The 21,978-nt window shown below is 40.8% G+C and overlaps 1 protein-coding gene and 2 long non-coding RNA genes across 3 annotated transcripts; 1 reads left to right on the forward strand and 2 right to left on the reverse strand.

Moving 5' to 3' along the window:
* Positions 1 to 2,540: 2,540 nt before the first annotated feature.
* Positions 2,541 to 3,585, reverse strand: LOC121990330. The gene is made up of 3 exons (XR_006114552.1): positions 2,948 to 3,585; positions 2,779 to 2,871; positions 2,541 to 2,597 (listed from the first exon to the last, which is right to left on the reverse strand). It is a non-coding gene; the product is annotated as an uncharacterized LOC121990330 (long non-coding RNA).
* Positions 3,586 to 10,079: 6,494 nt separating this feature from the next.
* LOC121990331 lies at positions 10,080 to 11,073 on the reverse strand. The gene is made up of 3 exons (XR_006114553.1): positions 10,487 to 11,073; positions 10,318 to 10,410; positions 10,080 to 10,136 (listed from the first exon to the last, which is right to left on the reverse strand). It is a non-coding gene; the product is annotated as an uncharacterized LOC121990331 (long non-coding RNA).
* An 8,932-nt stretch (positions 11,074 to 20,005) lies between these two features.
* LOC121992789 (glycine-rich cell wall structural protein 1.8-like) lies at positions 20,006 to 21,913 on the forward strand. The gene has a single exon (XM_042547354.1). It carries the CDS (start codon positions 20,036 to 20,038, stop codon positions 21,791 to 21,793), a length of 1,758 nt encoding a protein of 585 aa, XP_042403288.1. The 5' UTR covers positions 20,006 to 20,035; the 3' UTR covers positions 21,794 to 21,913.
* The last annotated feature ends 65 nt before the right edge of the window (positions 21,914 to 21,978 follow it).

Here is a 21,978-nt window from a genome sequence, read left to right on the forward strand (position 1 = left end):
ATAACCTGCATGAATTTATGCGATGGGTTAGGGAATCCATCTTAAGAGGGGTCCGGTGAACCTTACCAAAATAGAGAGGTTAGGGAATCTTGCTTAAAAAGGGTCTGGTGAACCTTATCAAAACAGAAGGGTTAAGGAATCAAACTTAAGAAAGATCTGATGAACCTTACCAAATCAAAAGGATTATGGAATCTGGCTTAAGAAAGGTCCGGTGAACCTTAGCAACCTAGTACTAGAGTAAAAGTTTGGTCAAACAATCAAAAGTTTCAATGATATTGACTCACCTAAATATTTTGACGTTGAAAGTTAACGTTTGATGTTATTTTATCAAAGTTGAAGGCATACGGGACTAAATGTTACTAAAGTTTAACTTTTAAATATTTAAGGCATGCTCTTAAATATATATATATATATATATATATATATATATATATATATATTGAAAAACATGTGAATGTATGTTTATTTCTTTCTTAAAATATTTGAATTTGCTGAATCTTTAGACTGACTAGATCCCTATGGTGTAGATAATAAGGAGACGGAGGGACTTGATGGATGAGCTCGCTCGTACCTAGCAATACACACCCTATGACACTCTTCTAGAAGACTAGGTTCACTATGCATTAGGACATTGGTTTGCTTTGATCCGGTTGTTTTTTTTTTTTGTTGTTGAGGAAGACGGTTTAGGTTCTTTCCATTGTCCCAAGTTCATATACTGACTTGTTTTATATTTGGATTATTTTCTTTACATTGGAGTGTCTTTTCCTTGTTCTACTAATATGATGTATGTTTAGTTTGGTTAGAGTCCAAGCTAAACTCGAATTAGACGCATGTTTTGACTAGTTGGTTATGAATGGTATAAGTTCTAGGGTGTTTTAGAAGTTGACCTAAAATACTATAAGAGTGTAATAGGTAGTCTCTTGTGTCTAACTTCAAGCTGACCTAGCATACTTTTTGCAGTAGGTATGTATGGAAGATATCAGTCTTGTGCAAAAGAGACTCACTTTACTACAGTCAAAAGAATTCTAAGATATGTTTGTCACGCCCCCAGAGGAGTCCCTGTCCGAGAAAATTTCGGCAGCATCTCCCCTGTACGGCGGACAATCAAAAATTTCTACAAGCACTAAATACTCAGCCACAGGCGGCTGGAATCATAACAATAAATAAAATCAATCACCACGCAGTTTATATATATATTCAGCCTCTGGCTGACACAACCACGCAGTAATAATACTCTGACTCGAAATCCACCCTACTCCACTACACTCGTAAAGCTCAAATCCGATAAACTTACCTCTTCTGCCGTCCAGGCAGGCATGTAGTAGAATAAAACCAAATCCAATTTCATCGACATCATAAAATCCATACAACGTCCATAGGTGGAATAAATCTAAAACATAACAAGTTTTAAATAATCTAGAACAGAAAAGAAACCAAAACGGAAACCAAATCCTATCCTCGAGGTCTGCAGGGACCAGCAACTGGAACTCTCTCCTGACAGCATCAACCTGAAAATATCAACAATGGAGGCGGGGTGAGTCCAACACTCAGCAGGTACAATTGATATGCAAAGTAAAGAAATAACACCTAACACTAATCATGCGTACAGTCTCCTGATAAGAAAGATATAAATATGCATCTGAAGTAAACAGGAGAATGCTGTACTAACCAGGTCCTGAGTATAAGGTCAAACAGTCCGAGTGGTATAGGAATCCTGTATGCATGTCAAACATAGGCATCCAAACAATATGCAGCATATAAATGCAGCAACCACAAACACAAGCAATAAATGCATCATGCATATGATGCCAATGATGCGTCCTGGTCACCCCTGACGCCAGTCGATCGTCTCATACAAAAGTGAGGCCTGGGTAGGGCTGTGACAACCGTGCACTCTGTCGTCACTACTCCTGATGAGTGACCGAGTGGACGGGATGCTGTCGGAGTACACCTATCCTCCTACCCCAAATCATAGATGGGGGAGCGCAATGCTCTCAACTCCCGGTACACAATGACGGGGAGGAATCCCTGCCGGATAACACGTTGTGTCACACTACCCATGAGCGGACCAACGGTGCCTAACAGAGTCCCTGCTGCAACACACTCTGCCTGAATCGACCACTAACCCATGAGTGGTGGTGTGTGCAGATCCATGTAACTGGCGATGTGCTCAACAATAATGGAGCGGACTATCGCACAGCATGCAATCATGCAAATGATGCATGGCAATAACCATATAAACATCCTGACCTAATCCATATATATAGAAAAGTGCACCCTAAGTCAACGAATCATATCGAATCAAAGGTACACAGAAGGTATAAAAACCTAGGTCCTGAACATGGTGAAACATGGTATATCACTACCCCCTATAAGCATGTATAAACAGGTAAAATATACATGAGATGCAAATCAATCAATCAATCAAGTACGTACCAAGATTTGGGTAGTGATTAACCGAAACAGATAAGAAACACAATTGATGCAATATGTTAATTTCATTACTAAGCATATCAAAGACAAAAAGTCAAAAGTACCCGCCTCCGAAAATAGAAAGGTCCAATCTGACTCCGAGATACTCGTCTCGCGTCAAGGTCCTATATAACCAATATAAACATAATTTATTTAGCTAACTCAAATGTATAGCTAAATAAAATTCTTAAGGCTAAATTAGGGTAAAACCCAAATCCACTCAAGCCACATATCACGATTAAATAGAATTAGGGCACCCTAGCAAGTCCACAACTAGAATGAAATCTAGTATATATACAAACTTACCTCTACAACTTGTCCAAATCTGGTTGGAAACGTTGCTACTGTAAATCAACAGTCGGAGCAAGATTAAATTGCAAATCTCCCAAACCGATAAACCTAAATCACAATTCCAACACCTTCATTAATCAAATTAAACCCAAACTCAGTAAAAATTATACCATCTACACCTTACCTAAATTCACAGCAGGAATCACTGATCCACTGAAGGTTTGTTACTGCCAACAAGGGTTGATTGCTGCTGGAAACCTTAAATTACACTGCCGAATCACTGCTGGAATCACTTGTCGTTACCTCATCCGAACAACCTTACTCTGAAGAGGAGATGAAGCTCAGGCACGGGAGAACACCGGCAGTGGTACTCGGGTGCCAGCAAGATGGAGGACTAGGGCACGGTGTAATCTCTGCGCGTCGACGTCCAGTGGCTACTGATCACCGCGATGGGGCCGAGAGCAAAGGTGTCCGACGGTGGCTCGTCGGACCAGAGGAGAAGAGAGGGAGTCTCGGTGGCCGACGCTGCTTCGGTCCAGAGAGGGCAGCGGCAAGGGATCGGCAGAGTCGGCAAAAGAAGGCGGCGGTGCTAGGTTAGCGGTGGCTCTGTGCAGAGCTCAGCGTGGAGAAGGCCGGTGATGGATCTAGGGCACGGCTGGCGCAAAGAGTAGATCGGAGAGGCTAGGGCTCGGTTTGCGGCGGTGCTACTCGGGTCGGCGGCGCTGGAAAGGGGCAGAGGGAAAAAGGCTTCACCTCGGAGAAGAGGAGGAGGCGGCTGGTACCGGCGCAGAGGAGGTTAGGGCGAGGAGAGGCGCGAGCGGTTTCGGGGAGAAGAAGCACAGGAAACGGCGAAAAAATGAAGGAAAAGGAAAATTAAATAAAGGAAAAGAAATGAGAAAAAATTTCAACTTTTCCTCATTTAAATGGGGTAGCCAAAACAGGCTTTTCCGGGCCCCGTTTTTGTCCCCGTTAACTCGTCCATACGAGCTCCGAAAAATTTCCAAAAATTCCGGAAAATTTCCTTATTAATTTTCGCCTATTTTCCGGTATTTTACATTCTCCCCCACTAATAAAAATTTGGTCCCCAAATTTCGTTTCTACTATCAGCAAGTACTAACAACATATATAAAGTATAAATGCTGAACGATAAATAAATCACATACCTCAAGTGAAAAGATGGGGATATCGAGCTCGGATCGTATCCTCGAGCTCCCAAGTAGCCTCCTCGGCCGAATGATGCTGCCATCCGACTTTAACCAGCCGGATAGTCTTGTTTCGCAACTGACGTTCTTTCCGGTCTAGAATCCATACCGGAACCTCCTCATAGGTGACGTCAGGCTGAAAGGAGAACTGAGATTATCTATCAACACATGTATCAGATCGGGTACGTATCTCCTCAGCGTAGATACGTGGAATACGGCGTGAACGCCTGCCAAGGACGGCAATAGTGCCAATCGATAAGCTACTGCTCCAATCCTTTCCGAGATCTGGAAAGGTCCAATATATCGCGGAGCTAGCTTACCTCTGAGGCCAGTCTCTTCACCCCTTTCGTGGGTGAAACTGGCAGAAATATCTGGTCGCAAATGGAGAACTCTAAGGGTCTCCGACTCCGGTCAGCATAACACTTCTGGCAGTCTTATGCCTCTGACATCCTCTGCTGATAATATGGACCACTTTGCCTCACGTTGAGCTCCATGAGGTCTCAACAACTGGGTCTCTTGGATTCTCTTCCTGATCGACGACTGAGCAACCATCGTAACAAGAATACCCTGCTCTGTCTGTCCCTGCTCCTCAATATCTAACTCAGAGAAATCCTGAATCAAATCTGTGACCACAACTCGGTGGCAAGCTAAAGTCCCTCTGGACCTCTAGCTAAGTGCATTGGCAACCACATTAGTTTTTCCCAGGTGATAGCTAATGGTACAATCATAATCCTTCAGAAATTCCATCTATCTCCTCAGTCGAAGATTAAGTTCCTTCTGAGTGAACAAATATTTGAGACTCTGATGGTCAGTGAGAATCCCAATGTAATATTATACAGGTAATGCCGCCAAATCCTTAGGGCAAAAATAATAGCGGCCAACTTTAGATCATGAACTGGGTATTTCTTCTCATGCTCCATCAACTATCGATAAGCATATAAGAACGCTCTACCGTGCTACCTCAGAACAGCACCCATACCCTATAGGGACGCGTCGGTATAGAGGACAAATTCGTCCTCTTCCGAAGGTAAAAACCAAAAATCAAAGTCGACACTAGTCTCCGCTTAAGCTCCTAGAAGCTGGTCTTGCAATCCTCAGTCCAAGTAAACTTCACTCCTTTCATGGTCACGCGTGAAAGTAGCATAGCTATGCGGAAGAAACCCTCGACGAAAGGTCTGTAATATCCTGCGAGTCACAAAAGACTGCGGATCTCCTACACTGATTTCGGCTGCTCCCAACGGTAACAACCTCTATCTCCTGTAGAACCACGGTACACTCCTACTGGTGACCGTGTGTCCCAAACATCATAATAAAAGACAATCCAAACCAGCACTACTGATAATCACATATAGATGTTCTCGTCGAATCATCTCTAGATCTATGCAAAGGTAGTGTACGTGACTCACCTCGGATCCGTAATAGATCACAACATCGTCCACAAAGATAATGGACACCTATCCAAACATCCTCGACATACCAGGATCATCGAGTCCCTGAAAACATCTAAGGCACTGTAAGCCTATATGGCAAAAACCAATACACATAATGTCCGTATCACAGACATTCCTATCCATAAGATCTTCAATAATAAATCGAAAAATCTGATCATCAATAACATAAATCACCAAAGAATAAATCCTCCAGGGTGAGAGCAACGCTCCATCACAGGAAACACCACATATGTGGGAGCAACGCTCTACCACAAGAAATCCTCAATATGTGGGAGCAACACTCCACCACAAATAATCTGAAATATGTATCTGCAATAAATATAGGAGCAATGCTCCGCTACCAGCAATCTGTGATATGTGGGAGCAACGCTCCACCACGAAACAATACCTAAGTACCCCAAGGCACCTAACTATCCAGCTAGAGACTGTACAAGATCTCTCTACCACAATTCGCTGTGGTTAGCCTAGGATATAACAACCTAGTAACTAATCAAATCCATCATCAACTCTATCAGCATCCTAGTGGGTCATCCACTGATAGGAAAATTAATTGATGGGTTAATCCAACAAATGACATAATGCAGTCACTCCACATTCTGCATTCAATATAAGTAAAATCATCATACTGCTACCAATGTATACACCTAGCACACATGCTCACACAACATATGTATGATCAACAAAATCCTCCAATTATTATACACCAAACATACTCACAACTCAGGTATATTCAGTATGATACATCCAACAATACATACCGAACACGTGTGAAAAATCAACATAGGTAAAATCAACAATACACCTTAAACAGCACTCACATAACATATCGTATAACCGACATATGCTTCCAATAAAACATACTAAACCCAGGTGCACTCACATATTAAACATAATCAAAAAGTTACCTCAGATACCACACCAAACACATATGTACATATCACAACTCAGATTAAATCGACAAAATGCCTCCATCAAAACACCACCGATGTACTTATACTACATCTCGGATTTAATCAACAAGATATCTTCAATAATACCTCCAGATACATACACCGAACTACATATCTATGATCCACAAGGAACTTCCAAACCATATCAGAACATGGATACATATACTACTTGCAAATGGACAGTCTACCACATGACTCCTACAACACATAACAATCATAATATACATGTAGCATAGACATGCAAAATCAGCACACCAGCTCAATCAAAGAGACCAACCTTATGCTACCAACACTCATGGGTTACCGGTATATCTAAACAAAATTCATGCATATGTATCAAGCATGAATACATCAATCAAAAGCAACCCAAAATAAAGCAGCATAATCATCCAGTAACAACCCTGCTCTAGGTTCAAAGGAACTGGTATCGGAACAAGAAAGATATACACACCATGGTATAACATTGCAAGTCAATATCATAGACTACCAAGACTATATCTAATGAAAAAAAAAAATTTTATCATCATAAATCCAAATGTACTCTCCCAGTATACACAAGTAACGATTGTATCCCATAAGTGTTAAGCAATTAGCTCTACACTTCCTTACACCAGCGGGGTCACATATCTCAATGCACCCTCTAAGTTATCTCACCAGGTATATACAGTCCACGGTCAAAGTCTTCATGGAATAGGATACATCGATCCTTTATAACCTATCCAAGCCGACAATGATATATGGCTAAATCAGTCCTTTCCACGTCAGTACAAAACATGTACTCAAATGTGCTCTAGATACATAACTAAGCACGAATAAACTAAAGGTTCGAACCTCTAAAAATAGAATATGGCAATCCTCTACTGATCACCCAACAAAACTAAATCATTTATCTACGAACTAATCAAGAATACCTTAATTCTCCACAAGCAACTAAGGTATATCCAACCACATAATATCATATGTATAAATGTGTACAACCCAAAAGAAAAAGTCAATATTTAGGAACATCAAGACACTCTCATTTTCATCCTCAAAAATATCAGCCCACATAATATCAGATGAAGCAGTCTCTACTCCCCATGAGGGCAAGTTAGCATTCAAAACATCAATCTTTATTTATCCACATAGTCCCATATCAGAGGAAGCATATATCATTTTTTTTTTTATATATCATCCTGTTAACTATCCATAACCAACCAGGTTTATTAAAATCTCATAGGCACATTCAACCGTAAAACTCTCCAGCACTCCAATTTATAATCTGATCACCAACCATAATCATCAAACCTGTGAATATCATAAATGACACTCACTATGTCACCATCAATGACAACCCAAATATTAGATCATCAAAATAGTTATCCACTAATAGATCATCAAAACAAATATCTAGTAATTGATCATCAGACAACCATATAACATTTACTCTCATAAATCATTAGAAATCAACATATCATAATATCTTATATCACAATATCCCTCAACCTCAAACCATTCTCAACAATGATCAAACATGGTAACCCCCAATGACCAATTTCCATCGTACCTGGTACCCTAATATCCAAAAGATATGAGTATAAAACTCTCCTGGCTAAGTCAACAGGAATATGTAGGTATCATCCACTACCCAGCTAACAATAACAGAAGCTGGTATGTGCCTCCATCTCCTACGAGTAGTAACAGAAGCTAAAACTACTGATGGTATGATATGAAAAATCACCAGAGACTATAATCCTTGATCTCTATGCCAGATCAGTGGCTAACCCATCACATGTAATATGACTACAACAACCAGACAGGTAATAAAGATAAAGTGCTAATAGATGTCCTAACTATCATAAAATAAACTTCATACCTATTTGCCGTCTGGAGATATTCCATCGCAGTCCAGTCCCCAACTTCTTACCTCAAAATTCCGAACGAGAAAATCGCCGGAAATCCATATAAATCCGAAACGGAAGTCCGAAACATAACCATAACGGAAATTCGTACAAACCGAAATAGACATCCAAAAATCCAGAACACCAAAAGAAGGTATCCATAACCTGCTCTGATACCAATAAATTGGTATCAGATAAATCTCGAAAATCCAAAATACAAAAATCCAACAAATATCGCCAAACTTGACGCTCTGATACCAAGTAAATAAATTGGTATCAGGTTATCCCAAACATCAAAAATACGAAAACAAAAGATCGTATACCTGTGCTCTGATACCACTAAATTGTCACGCCCCCAGAGGAGTCCCTGTCCGAGAAAATTTCGGCAGCATCTCCCCTGTACTGCGGACAATCAAAAATTTCTACAAGCACTAAATACTCAGCCACAGGCGGCTGGAATCATAACAATAAATAAAATCAATCACCACGCAGTTTATATATATATTCAGCCTCTGGCTGACACAACCACGCAGTAATAATACTCTGACTCGAAATCCACCCTACTCCACTACACTCGTAAAGCTCAAATCCGATAAACTTACCTCTTCTGCCGTCCAGGCAGGCATGTAGTAGAATAAAACCAAATCCAATTTCATCGACATCATAAAATCCATACAACGTCCATAGGTGGAATAAATCTAAAACATAACAAGTTTTAAATAGTCTAGAACAGAAAAGAAACCAAAACGGAAACCAAATCCTATCCTCGAGGTCTGCAGGACCAAAGATCGGAACTCTCTCCGACAGATCAACTGAAAATATCAACAATGGAGGCGGGTGAGTCCAACACTCAGTACAATTGATATGCAAAGTAAAGAAATAACACCTAACACTAATCATGCGTACTCGATATAAGAAAGATATAAATATGCATCCGAAGTAAGCAGGAGAATGCTGTACCCAGTCCCGAGTATAAGGTCAAACAGTCAGAGGGATATAGGAATCTGTATGCATGTCAAACATAGGCATCCAAACAATATGCAGCATATAAATGCAGCAACCACAAACACAAGCAATAAATGCATCATGCATATGATGCCAATGATGCGTCCTGGTCACCCCTGACGCCAGTCGATCATCTCACACAATAGTGAGGCCGAGTGGGTAGGGCTGTGACAACCGTGCACTCTGTCGTCACTACTCCTGATGAGTGACCGAGTGGACGGGATGCTGTCGGAGTACACCTATCCTCCTACCCCAAATCATAAATGGGGGAGCGCAATGCTCTCAACTCCCGGTACACAATGACGGGGAGGAATCCCTGCCGGATAACACGTTGTGTCACACTACCCATGAGCGGACCAACGGTGCCTAACAGAGTCCCTGCTGCAACACACTCAGCCTGAATCGACCACTAACCCATGAGTGGTGGTGTGTGCAGATCCATGTAACTGGCGATGTGCTCAACAATAATGGAGCGGACTATCGCACAGCATGCAATCATGCAAATGATGCATGGCAATAACCATATAAACATCCTGACCTAATCCATATATATAGAAAAGTGCACCCTAAGTCAACGAATCATATCGAATCAAAGGTACACAGAAGGTATAAAAACCTAGGTCCTGAACATGGTGAAACATGGTATATCACTACCCCCTATAAGCATGTATAAACAGGTAAAATATACATGAGATGCAAATCAATCAATCAATCAAGTACGTACCAAGATTTGGGTAGTGATTAACCGAAACAGATAAGAAACACAATTGATGCAATATGTTAATTTCATTACTAAGCATATCAAAGACAAAAAGTCAAAAGTACCCGCCTCCGAAAATAGAAAGGTCCAATCTGACTCCGAGATACTCGTCTCGCGTCAAGGTCCTATATAACCAATATAAACATAATTTATTTAGCTAACTCAAATGTATAGCTAAATAAAATTCTTAAAGCTAAATTAGGGTAAAACCCAAATCCACTCAAGCCACATATCACGATTAAATAGAATTAGGGCACCCTAGCAAGTCCACAACTAGAATGAAATCTAGTATATATACAAACTTACCTCTACAACTTGTCCAAATCTGGTTGGAAACGTTGCTACTGTAAATCAACAGTCGGAGCAAGATTAAATTGCAAATCTCCCAAACCGATAAACCTAAATCACAATTCCAACACCTTCATTAATCAAATTAAACCCAAATTCAGTAAAAATTATACCATCTACACCTTACCTAAATTCACAGCAGGAATCACTGATCCACTGAAGGTTTGTTACTGCCAACAAGGGTTGATTGCTGCTGGAAACCTTAAATTACACTGCCGAATCACTGCTGGAATCACTTGTCGTTACCTCATCCGAACAACCTTACTCTGAAGAGGAGATGAAGCTCAGGCACGGGAGAACACCGGCAGTGGTACTCGGGTGCCAGCAAGATGGAGGACTAGGGCACGGTGTAATCTCTGCGCGTCGACGTCCAGTGGCTACTGATCACCGCGATGGGGCCGAGAGCAAAGGTGTCCGACGGTGGCTCGTCGGACCAGAGGAGAAGAGAGGGAGTCTCGGTGGCCGACGCTGCTTCGGTCCAGAGAGGGCAGCGGCAAGGGATCGGCAGAGTCGGCAAAAGAAGGCGGCGGTGCTAGGTTAGCGGTGGCTCTGTGCAGAGCTCAGCGTGGAGAAGGCCGGTGATGGATCTAGGGCACGGCTGGCGCAAAGAGGAGATCGGAGAGGCTAGGGCTCGATTTACGGCGGTGCTACTCGGGTCGGCGGCGCTGGAAAGGGGCAGAGGGAAAAAGGCTTCACCTCGGAGAAGAGGATGAGGCGGCTGGTACCGGCGCAGAGGAGGTTAGGGCGAGGAGAGGCGCGAGCGGTTTCGGGGAGAAGAAGCACAGGAAACGGCGAAAAAATGAAGGAAAAGGAAAATTAAATAAAGGAAAAGAAATGAGAAAAAATTTCAACTTTTCCTCATTTAAATGGGGTAGCCAAAACAGGCTTTTCCGGGCCCCATTTTTGTCCCCGTTAACTCGTCCATACGAGCTCCGAAAAATTTCCAAAAATTCCGGAAAATTTCCTTATTAATTTTCGCCTATTTTCCGGTATTTTACAATGTTAAAGGAACCCTAAATGTAGGAATATAGTACCCTAGGACAAATAACTTAGACTTATTAGGGTACTCAAATTTAGATTATGTAGGCTATAAACTAGACAAAAATGTATAAGTGGTAGCTATCCACTATTAGGTCAATGTTTAGTCAACTAGAGTAGTAGAAAGCAACAATGTATTGCACTATCTGCAACTGAAGTTAAGTACATAGCAATAGAAGAATGTGTAACTCAATTATTATGGATGATACGCGCACTAAAAGCTTTCCAACTTGATTACAAAAATACCAAAATCTTAGTTGACAATATAAGTTCAATTAACTTAACAAAAAATCTTATACATCACTCAAAAACCAAACACATAGAAGTTAAATACATAAATAATTCTATAAAATTTTAAAAATTATAAAAATTCATATATACATTATTTATGTCATATACTATCATAGAAAAATAGTTTTGTAAGAAAATACATCCCATTTTTAAAAATTGGCACAAAGTTGTAAACTCTTAAAAACTTCAATGTTTCTTCCAAATTTATATTTAACTTTCTAATAGTGATTCCTATCAAAATATAGCCTTCACCAAGATTTTTCAAAGTATATTTAAAATCATTTTCAAAACCAAATTTCTAATCATGATTTTTGGGCTAAATACACATGATTTGTACATTTACTATCCCCATAATTGAATAACACATAACTATGTGTTTTGATGAATTTAAAACTCAACAAAATGCACTAAATCAATATCTTGAGTTTTGTTCATCCTCCTAATATATCACTTGTATCTAATGTGTACTAAAAATACATACAAGTTAACTTATGGTCTTTGTAAGATGTAGATATTGGTTCTACTTAATCTAAGGATTCATGCATATCTGTCTAGGTATTTAAATTATGATCATTCATTTAGAATGTCACTTGTTGATTAATGTCATTATCCTTAATTACAAGTAACTAAAATAATTCATGATAATTTATGGCATACATCAAAATAAATAATTTTTCAAAAGAAAACATACTATAGCTACATGATATACGTATGACATGACGTGATATTTTTATTTTTTCATAATAAATATGAATGCAAAATACGATGTTATGGCATATGATGGGCAAGCAATCATGGTAATTTAGCATAAATAATATACCTACATTATCTATCTAAGTATCCCTAATTAATTACTAAACCAAAAATAATCCTAGATTCCTAAGCCAATGCTAAAATCCCAACTTAGCATTTCTTTGACTCTTATTCTAATTGTGTCAATTTAATTAAGTTCAACTCCTCAAATTTTAACATATTTTAATCTTTCAAAGAGTAAACATATTAATCATTCTCATTTTCAAGGTAGTTGTACTCCTTGAAAATACCCTCCAAGTGTCAACTTCTTCAAGGTTAGGTTAACTATCTTTTCAATTTTAGTTAACACTCTCTAGACCCATCTAGGGTGTAGAAAATACACTCCTAGGAACCTAAAATCGATTGCTACTCCTTGGGTGTTCTAGATGTTCACTAGGGATAGCTTCCCTTGATACCTTTATAATGACCTTCCTAGGCTTCTTAGAAACCTTGGTCATGATAGACTTTTCTAGGTCAACTTTAGGGATAACTTTCCTTGTGACATTCTTAGTGACTTTGTTAGGCTTCTTAGAAGCCTTAGTCACATTGGTCTTTTCAAGATTAACTCTAGCGATGGTCTCCCTTGTAACCTTGACTTAATCCTTAGACCTAGGGTTAGTTCCATAATTATATGAAACCCTATGGTATAACGTCATATCCTTCATAGCTTTAGGTTTGTATCCCAAACCGCCATAGCCATTGGATGGCTCTTGCTTTCCTAAACCTAGGTTATGCTCATTTTCCCCCTTAAAGATATTTTTTATTCTTTTTAGAGTCTTTTCTAATTTATCAAAACTTGACCTCAAGGCTTGGTTTTCAATCATTAAATACTTAGATTTAGATTTTTCTTAATTTCTTTGAGCATTTTTATTCTTGGTCTTATATCTAAAATCTTTAGAATTCTTGCCTAAGTTATTTTCTACCTTTCTAATCTTAGGTGAGGTAGTCTTAGCATGATATGCTACATATTTTTCTTTAACCCTATCATGCTTCCTATTTTCATGATAAATAGCATTAAAGTGATATAAATTTGAACTAGTGTGATTTTTATCATTTTTTAAAGGAATTGCATTAATAAATGATACTTTGGGTTTGCTCTTAAGAGCTCCCTTTTGAGTTGAGCTTCCTCTTTTGACCTTGGTTGATTTTCTCCCCTTAGGATATTGACTTCGATGATGTCCCTTTTGACTACACAAGAAGCACACAATGTGCTCCTTACCCTTCCTTATCACAGGGTCGGCCTTCCTTGGCTTCTCCTTAGCTTTTGGTGCCACTTGATCTCTCTTCTTGGTCAACTTCCGACACTTGCTTTTGTAGTGTCCTCTTTCCCTACACTAAAAGCATATAATGTGATTTTTATTATTACAATTTGAAATTTTTATACCTTCACATGTAGGGATGACACTTGATCCTTTATTTGATTTTGCTTGACTTGTGGAGGTGACATCATCTTTCTCTCCATTTGACCCGAAAGTAAAAGCTTCTTCTTGCTCCGGTGTCAATAAAGGATGCTCCCCCTCAATCCTTGAGGTGAAGGCCTCTTCAAGTTCTTTATCCTCCTCATCCAAGTAAAACAAAGAGTATACCCCTTTGTCTTTATCCATGTGCTCTCTTGAAGATGGACCTTCTTCAATTTCTTCCTTGGATGTTGAGCACCTCTCAACCTCCGAATCATCTTCCCCTTCCTCTTGATCTAATGAGTTGCCCTCTTTGGATTCTTCTTGATTTGGTATAATGGAGGGTTCTTCATGGATTTTTTCCACCTTGATCCAAAGCTCCTTGGCATCTTGATAGTCCCCAATTTGAATCAAAATATTGCTTAGCAATAGATTGACCAACAATTTGGTCACTTTGTCATTGGTCTCGCTTCTTTTGATTTGTTCTCCGTTCCATTTGCTTTTCTTGAGGATTTTACCTTTGCTATCCCTTGGAGCCTCAAATCCCTCCATTAGAGCAAATCATTGCTCTATCTCTATTATGAAGAAGTTTTCGATTCTTGATTTTCAAGAATCGAAGCTTGTAGATGTGAATGGTGGAGGCATCCTTGTGTAATATCCGAGTCCATCTTGGAAATCTATCTTGAAGTTGAAACTTTTGATGAAGTCTTTGAATTTGTCAAAATTAGGGTCTCAACTTCTTATTCTTCCTCTAGCTCTGCCCTTTCCGATGATAAGTCTAGTGAAGAGCGACCTCGCTCTGATACCACTTATTGGAATACTTCAGATCTAGAGGGGATGAATAGCTCATCTCACTCACTTGCTCATTTTATAGATGTTGTTACAGCGGATAAACTTGAACCAAAGTTCCCCAATGCTAATACAAGGATTTACTTGGTATCTACCTCAATAAGAGGTAACTAATCCAAGGATCTACACTCAAGCACACTCTCCACTATGTAAACACTCCTCGAAAATACTCCAGAGGTGGAGAAGTCTCGTATAAGCTCTCAATACAACAAGAAGAAAGCAAATATAAATAAAATCTTACAAGATTTACAATAATGAAACCCTAGCTTGCTCTCTTCTTATTTGGAGATGCCTCTTGATATTTGGAAATATAGTAGTACTCTACTCCAAGAGCCATCAAGAATCCCCGGCAGTGAGCTTGAGAGAAATCGGGAGAGTTGCGATGAATAGTGCACGTCAAACCTTTTATCGGGCTCATAATGACTAGTTTTCAAGCGTAATTGATTATCTTAATCGATTACACATGCCTAATCGACTAGCCTAATCGATTAGGTATGCTTCTATTTGTGTGAGAACGACCCATAAGCGATTGTTCCAATCGCTTACAGTGTCCTAATTAATTACACTAATCGATTAAGCGACTACCCTAATCACTTAAGATATAGTAATTGATTAGACTAATCAATTACCAAACCCTAACTTCTAAACCTAAGTCTAGGGTTCCCTTACCCAACATTCAGTCAACCGTTACCTGTTAGGACTCCTCCTGGCCTAGCATCAGGTCACCCTTGATCTATCGATACTTCTTCATCAAGTATCCGGTCAATCCTTTGACACACTTAGACTTTTCTTCTCGTGCCAAGTGTCTGGTCAACCTTGATCTACTTGGACTTTCCACCTTGTGTCAAGTATCTGGTCCTCCATGACCCACTTGGATTTTTAAAACACTAGGTGTCCAGTCAACCTTAACTCACCTGGATTTTCTCTTACCTAACTTCACTCACCAAGAATTTTCAACTACCTGTCTTCACTCACCAGGACTTTTCATATGCCCATCTTCACTCACCGAGGCTTCCCAATTACCGGGCTTCACTCACCAGGACTTTCTAGTCATGTATCTGGTCAATCTTGACATACTCGACTTGCTTCTTCTGCCAACCATCCTGTTAGTCTTGCCCTTATCTAATCTCCAATTAGAATTTCCCAGTCAAGTATCCATTTAACATTGACCTACTTGATCTTTTTCACATTAAATTGGTCAAACCTTGACCAAAGGAAAATTACACCAACATCTCTCTAAACGGACAATTGCACCTGCAATCTCTATATATTGTCAAACATCAAAACTCAAACATCAAGACTCAAGCTTGAGCCAACTCAAACTAGTCAACCTTGACTTAGGAAAACTATACCAACACACCAAGCCTCTTCCAGAAGTTGAGTTTAGTGCATTCGAAAAATAATTACAAATGTGCTTGGTAGACTAGATTTTTTTTTTTATTTTTGGCATGCTATTTATTTATTATTTTATTGATAAGTACTTTCTATTTTTGAAAAATGGACCTAGCTTAGGATATGCCTTAGAAATCATGATTTAGAACGTCTCACAACACCTAGGTTTAATTTGATTGTATTTGAATCATATAGAATAGCATGAGATGTTTAGGAATTTACTTCAGGTTCAAAATGTAGAAAAAGTACATCGATGTGAATCAAAAGGAGTCTAAATTTAAAACTAATCACTTAATGAACTCAAATATAACTCAACGATTACTCCTTATCATTTGGGTAAATAGAGTTAGACATTTACTTAAGACTAATGTTTAGATGCTTATTTTTACAAATTATTTGCAAACATTTTTTTCGTTTCTATGTTATTATTTTTCACATGCTTGGATCATAAGCACAAAAACAAAATAAACAAAATATTTTTCTATATTAAAATAAAACAAAAAAAATGTTACTATTTTTCACATGCTTGGATCATAAGCTCAAAAACAAAATATTTTTCTACATGTTATTTCAAAACCTTTTCAAATGTTTTTTACAACAACTTGTTTTTTTTAACATGCTATTTAAGAAAAATTTAAATGTCTTTTTTCAAAACTTTGTCTTTTAAATTTCTTTTTTCAAAACCTTGTTTTGTTTCCAAAAGTTTTCTTCAAAACCCTGCTTTTTAAACTGCTTTTCAAAACCTTTTTTATAAAATGTTTTTCTTCAAAACCTTTTTTCAACTGTTTTTCGAGACCTTTTCTTTCAAATGTTTTCATCAAAGCCTTTTTTTCAAGTTCTTTTTATTTTTCCTCTAAAAACAAACCTCCAAATTTCTTTTTAAAGCAAACCTTTCAAATTTGTATTAATTTTTTTTTATAACTACTCTTAGACAATTAAGAAACACCTGAACTACAATTTTTTTTTTTTTTTTGGATGAATTTGGATAGGGGGAAAAATAAGTAAGTGAACATGCATTAATTTAAGGGGAGATCAGATTATGGGGTGTAATAGAATGCACTTATTTCTATTTGAACTTCATTTGTTGTGTTTATTCCCTGAACTATTTATTAAATTCCTAAATTGTTATACTATATTTTTTTAACTTAATTTTAATCATATTGCCATAATAAAAAAAATGAGAGATTGTTAGTACAAGATGCACCATATGATCGAACTTAAATTTTGATATTGGTAAAGGGTTAAAAGTTAAGTATATTTGAGGTTTTGATGTATTGATCAAGCTTATAGGAAAGTCCTAGTTAAGGCTAGGCAAGGAAGTCCTGATCCGTGGGACTAGATAACGAAGTCCTAATTGGTGGAACTAGACAGGAAGTATTGGCAGATCAAAGATATCGAGTGGGAAGTCCTGGGGTCAAGGATACTAGGCAGAAGTCTAAACAGATCAAGAACCGAAGGTCTACCAAAAAGTCTCAAGGGTCAAGATCAGCTAAGTAAAAGCCCAAATAGGTTGTATGGACTAAGGTTTGGCACCAAATAAATTCTCTTGAGTGGAGTGGTGAGGACGCACTCTCGGAAAAAGAGCAATAGGCATTGGTCCAATCTAAAGGTTTCACAAGAAACCTAAAGTTAAGACCGGACAACTCAAAAAGCTGCCAATCATACTCATTATTTTATATGTGTGTTAGCATTGTGATGCAAGAAGCTAAGTATGGGAGCCAACCAAAAAAGGGACTCCATGCATCCGAAATGGATCCAAGCGACTTGAGGTCCGAGTACCCCAAATGGTTCCAAGCGCTTGGACTATTCGAAACGTAACTCCGCGTCCAAATGAGATGGCACATCCTGTTTGGTCGACACACGTCAACTTCCAGGCGCCTAGAATAAATCTAGACTCTTAGGAAAGAATAAAGCTTCGATGGAATAGGTCGGATAGAGCTTCGATGCAGTGCTGTCACGTCAGCTAGCTAGGCACCCGGAAGGGATCCAGGCGCCTGGACTAGCGGAATCAGCTTTAAAGTAGCATCGGATAGATGTTGCTGGAGGTGCCCTATATTGATCCAGACGTCTGGATAGAGCTGTAAAAGGAGGTCATGACCAGAAACTTCATACCATTCATCTACGCTCAAGTCTACGCTTCTCCAATTGCGAAACATTGCTACGATCAAGCCACAATGACACAAAAACACTGTGACGCCGCTACGAGCTCAAATGGGCCTTGTCTTTGGTATCATAAGTTGTCATTCTTTTAATTTCTTTGTATGCTTTAAGTTAATGGTCGGTAAAATTATTATCGAATCTGATCTTTGGTAAAAGAAGTGAATTTATAGTGCTTGTCTGATCTAATGAAAGTAGTCAAAATGATTGCGGACTTTGGAGTGGGTTATTCATCCCTCTAACGCTCCAATAAAAATTACAAAAAATATCTACACTTTTTTAAAAAATCCTATATGTGAATATATAGGTATAGCCCATTAAACATATGGATTTAAGATTTTTCTTGCCAAAACCACCTTGTGAGGTCAGCTAAAATTAGTATTTATGCCTTAAATAAACAAGGAAAGTTTAAAGAAACAATAAGTAGACGTACCATAAGCATGCGAAATATAGAATCTATATATTTTGAAATAAGGAATAAAATTGAAACAAATATTTTTGAGTTCAAAATTTTCCTTTCCTTTATTTACCCTCCCCTCCCCTCCTATCCCAAATAGAGCGTTATTCTAACTTAGCTCGATATATATACATTTTTTTTCTTATAAAAAACAAAAAAATAAGCTAATAAGTTTGACTATGGGTAGGGTTAGTTAAATTAGTTTGATTCTACACAATTTATTATTTAAAATTAATAAGATCTACTAAAAGTTATATATAAGTGTTAGTTGAACATTAACCTCTATGATTTTAAGCCTAATGTTTACTCTCAAGCACCATTATAGATGTATCAAACTCCCCCATCAAATATATTATCTTGAAAATCATTTTACTTAAAATTCGAAGCATGTTATCCTTTGCAAAAATACAAAAGAACTCAAATTAGTCTAAAGTCGAAATCAAAGCGAGCGAAGTTAGAATCAATAGATATAGTTTCTAGACACATCCTACGAAGTTGCCATCCCCACTCAAGCTTGTAGGATTGACCTTTGGCTCTCATCTTTTTCTCTCTCTAGTGCAATCTCCGCTGTGCTTCCTCTGTCATGCACCACAATGTACAATCCATATATAAGTACATGAATAAATACTTTTTCTTTCTTTCTTCTATCATTACTATCGAATCAAATTGTGCTCATCATCTTCCTTTTCCTCATCTTGGTCGCGCATGGCGAAGCACTTCACATCAACCACCAAACCAAATCTACATTATCAGCTGTTTCACCATGTGGCAGTGACGAATTAAATATAAGGTCTGAAGAACATCAATCCACTGGAGCTCATAATTTCAGAGAACAGTTCTGTTTTATGTATACAAATCTTCGAATAAATGGAGGTTGTGGCCACTTGTTGTTGATGTGAATTCAACATTCCTTTTGTTGACAAAGCAGGATTAAAGCTTCTTCTTCTTCTTCTCTCAGCCCCACAAAGTTGCACCACCCTACGAAGAACGTAACTCAGAGCCTTTGCTGCTTAGTGGGATGTCTTCTTTCACTGCTCGTCAATAGTGGCTCTGTTATTAAGGTTGCGGTTGTTGAGGATTAAACGCCATTATTGAGATGTTAAGTTGGTTCATCATTGAGAGTTTGGAGATGAAATCTCGAGGGGAAAGGAAAGGATGCATTACAGCAGGAACGCAGAAACTTTGAAGATTAGAATGGAAGTGGGAAGAACACATAGGCCAAAAGTAACATGGCCTGCTTGGTCGATCCATCTCTATAAATTGCGACCCGATTCCGCTGCTTTCGTTCATCCTCACAACGCAAATGGCCACTTGTAGAATTGTAATTCCTCTGTTCTTGCTTTTGCTCGGCATCGCCGGATGCTCTGCTTCTAGATTGCTCTTCGCAGAGCCGATTCCATATGGCGCCGGTCACGGCATTGGTTCTGGCGCAGGCTATGGCGCCGGAGGCGCTGCGGGCGGAGCGGGAGGGTATGGAGGCGGAGGTGGCGGTGGTTCTGGTGCTGGTTATGGCTCCGGCGCACAGTTCGTGCCGGGTTACGGCGCTGCAGGGGGGAAAGGTGCCGGCTTTGGCAGTGGTTATGGAAGCGGCGGCGGTGCCGGTTATGGTGCTGGCGGTGAGCATGGAGGTGGGCTTGGTGGTGGAGGTGGAGGCGGGTCTGGAGCCGGGTATGGGGGGGCCTCCGGCGGGGAGTATGGTGGTTTGGGAGGCCATGGAGGTGGGTATGGTACTGGCGGAGGGAGCGGCGGTGGAGTAGGTTATGGAGCCGGGGGTGAGCATGGTGGTGGGTACGGCGGTGGTGGAGGGAGCGGTGCTGGCGCTGGTGGCGGCAGTGCAATTGGAGAAGGCGGTGAGCACGGTGCAGGCTACGGAAGTGGTGCAGGAAGTGGGGCTGGTGGTGGGTACGGTGCCGGAGGAGAGCATGGAGGTGCGGCCGGTGGAGGAGGAGGCGGCGGCCATGGTGGTGGCGGTGGGAGTGCAATCGGAGAAGGGGGAGAGCATGGTGCTGGCTACGGAAGTGGTGCAGGAAGTGGGGCTGGTGGTGGATACGGTGCCGGAGGAGAGCATGGAGGTGCGGCCGGTGGAGGAGGAGGCGGCGGCCATGGCGGTGGTGGTGGGAGTGCAATCGGAGAAGGCGGAGAGCACGGTTCTGGCTACGGAAGTGGTGCAGGAAGTGGGGCTGGTGGTGGATACGGTGCTGGAGGAGAGCATGGAGGTGCGGCCGGTGGCGGAGCCGGTGGCGGAGCCGGAGGCGGCCATGGCGGTGGAGGCGGGAGTGCAATCGGTGAAGGGGGAGAGCACGGCGCAGGCTACGGAAGTGGTGCAGGAAGTGGGTCTGGTGGAGGATACGGTGCCGGAGGAGAGCATGGAGGTGCGGCCGGTGGAGGAGGAGGCGACGGCCATGGCGGTGGCGGCGGGAGTGCAATCGGAGAAGGGGGAGAGCACGGCGCAGGCTACGGAAGTGGTGCAGGAATTGGGGCTGGTGGTGGATACGGTGCAGGAGGAGAGCATGGAGGTGCGGCCGGTGGGGGAGCCGGAGGCGGCCATGGCGGTGGTGGTGGGAGTGCAATCGGAGAAGGCGGAGAACACGGTGCAGGCTACGGAAGTGGCGCCGGGAGTGGGGCCGGTGGCGGATACGGTGCCGGGGGAGAGCACGGAGGTGGTATAGGAGGAGGCGGCGGAACCGGCGGAGGCTCTGGATACGGTGGTGCGGGCGGTTACGGCGGAGCAGGCGGTTATGGGAGCGGTGCTGGCGGAGGCTCGGGACTAGGAGGCGGCTATGGTGGCGCCGGAGGCTACGGCGGCGGCTCGGCCGGTGGTTCGGGAATAGGAGGCGGCTATGGAGGCGCAGGCGGTTACGGTGGGGGCGCTGGCGGTGGCTCAGGGATGGGAGGTGGCTATGGCGGTGCTGGTGGCTATGGAGGCGGCACAGGCGGTGGCTCGGGGATAGGAGGTGGCTACGGTGGTGCTGGTGGCTATGGAGGCGGCACGGGCGGTGGCTCGGGAATCGGTGGAGGATACGGTGGAGCCGGTGGCTACGGTGGAGGTTACCGTCCTTGAGTTGCTGGCTGAAGAAAAAATTCGCCAAATAATAAATGTAATAAATAATATAATTATCGCGTTAATATTCCATGGGTATTATCCCACTCATCTTATATATTTAAAAACATTATGAGTTAATTGAATTATGGACAATAATTAAAATATAATAAGTTTTGATCTATACGTACTATCAGTTTCACCAT

The sequence above is a fragment of the Zingiber officinale genome, chromosome 6B, assembly GCF_018446385.1.
Source record: "Zingiber officinale cultivar Zhangliang chromosome 6B, Zo_v1.1, whole genome shotgun sequence".
NCBI lineage: Eukaryota > Viridiplantae > Streptophyta > Magnoliopsida > Zingiberales > Zingiberaceae > Zingiber > Zingiber officinale.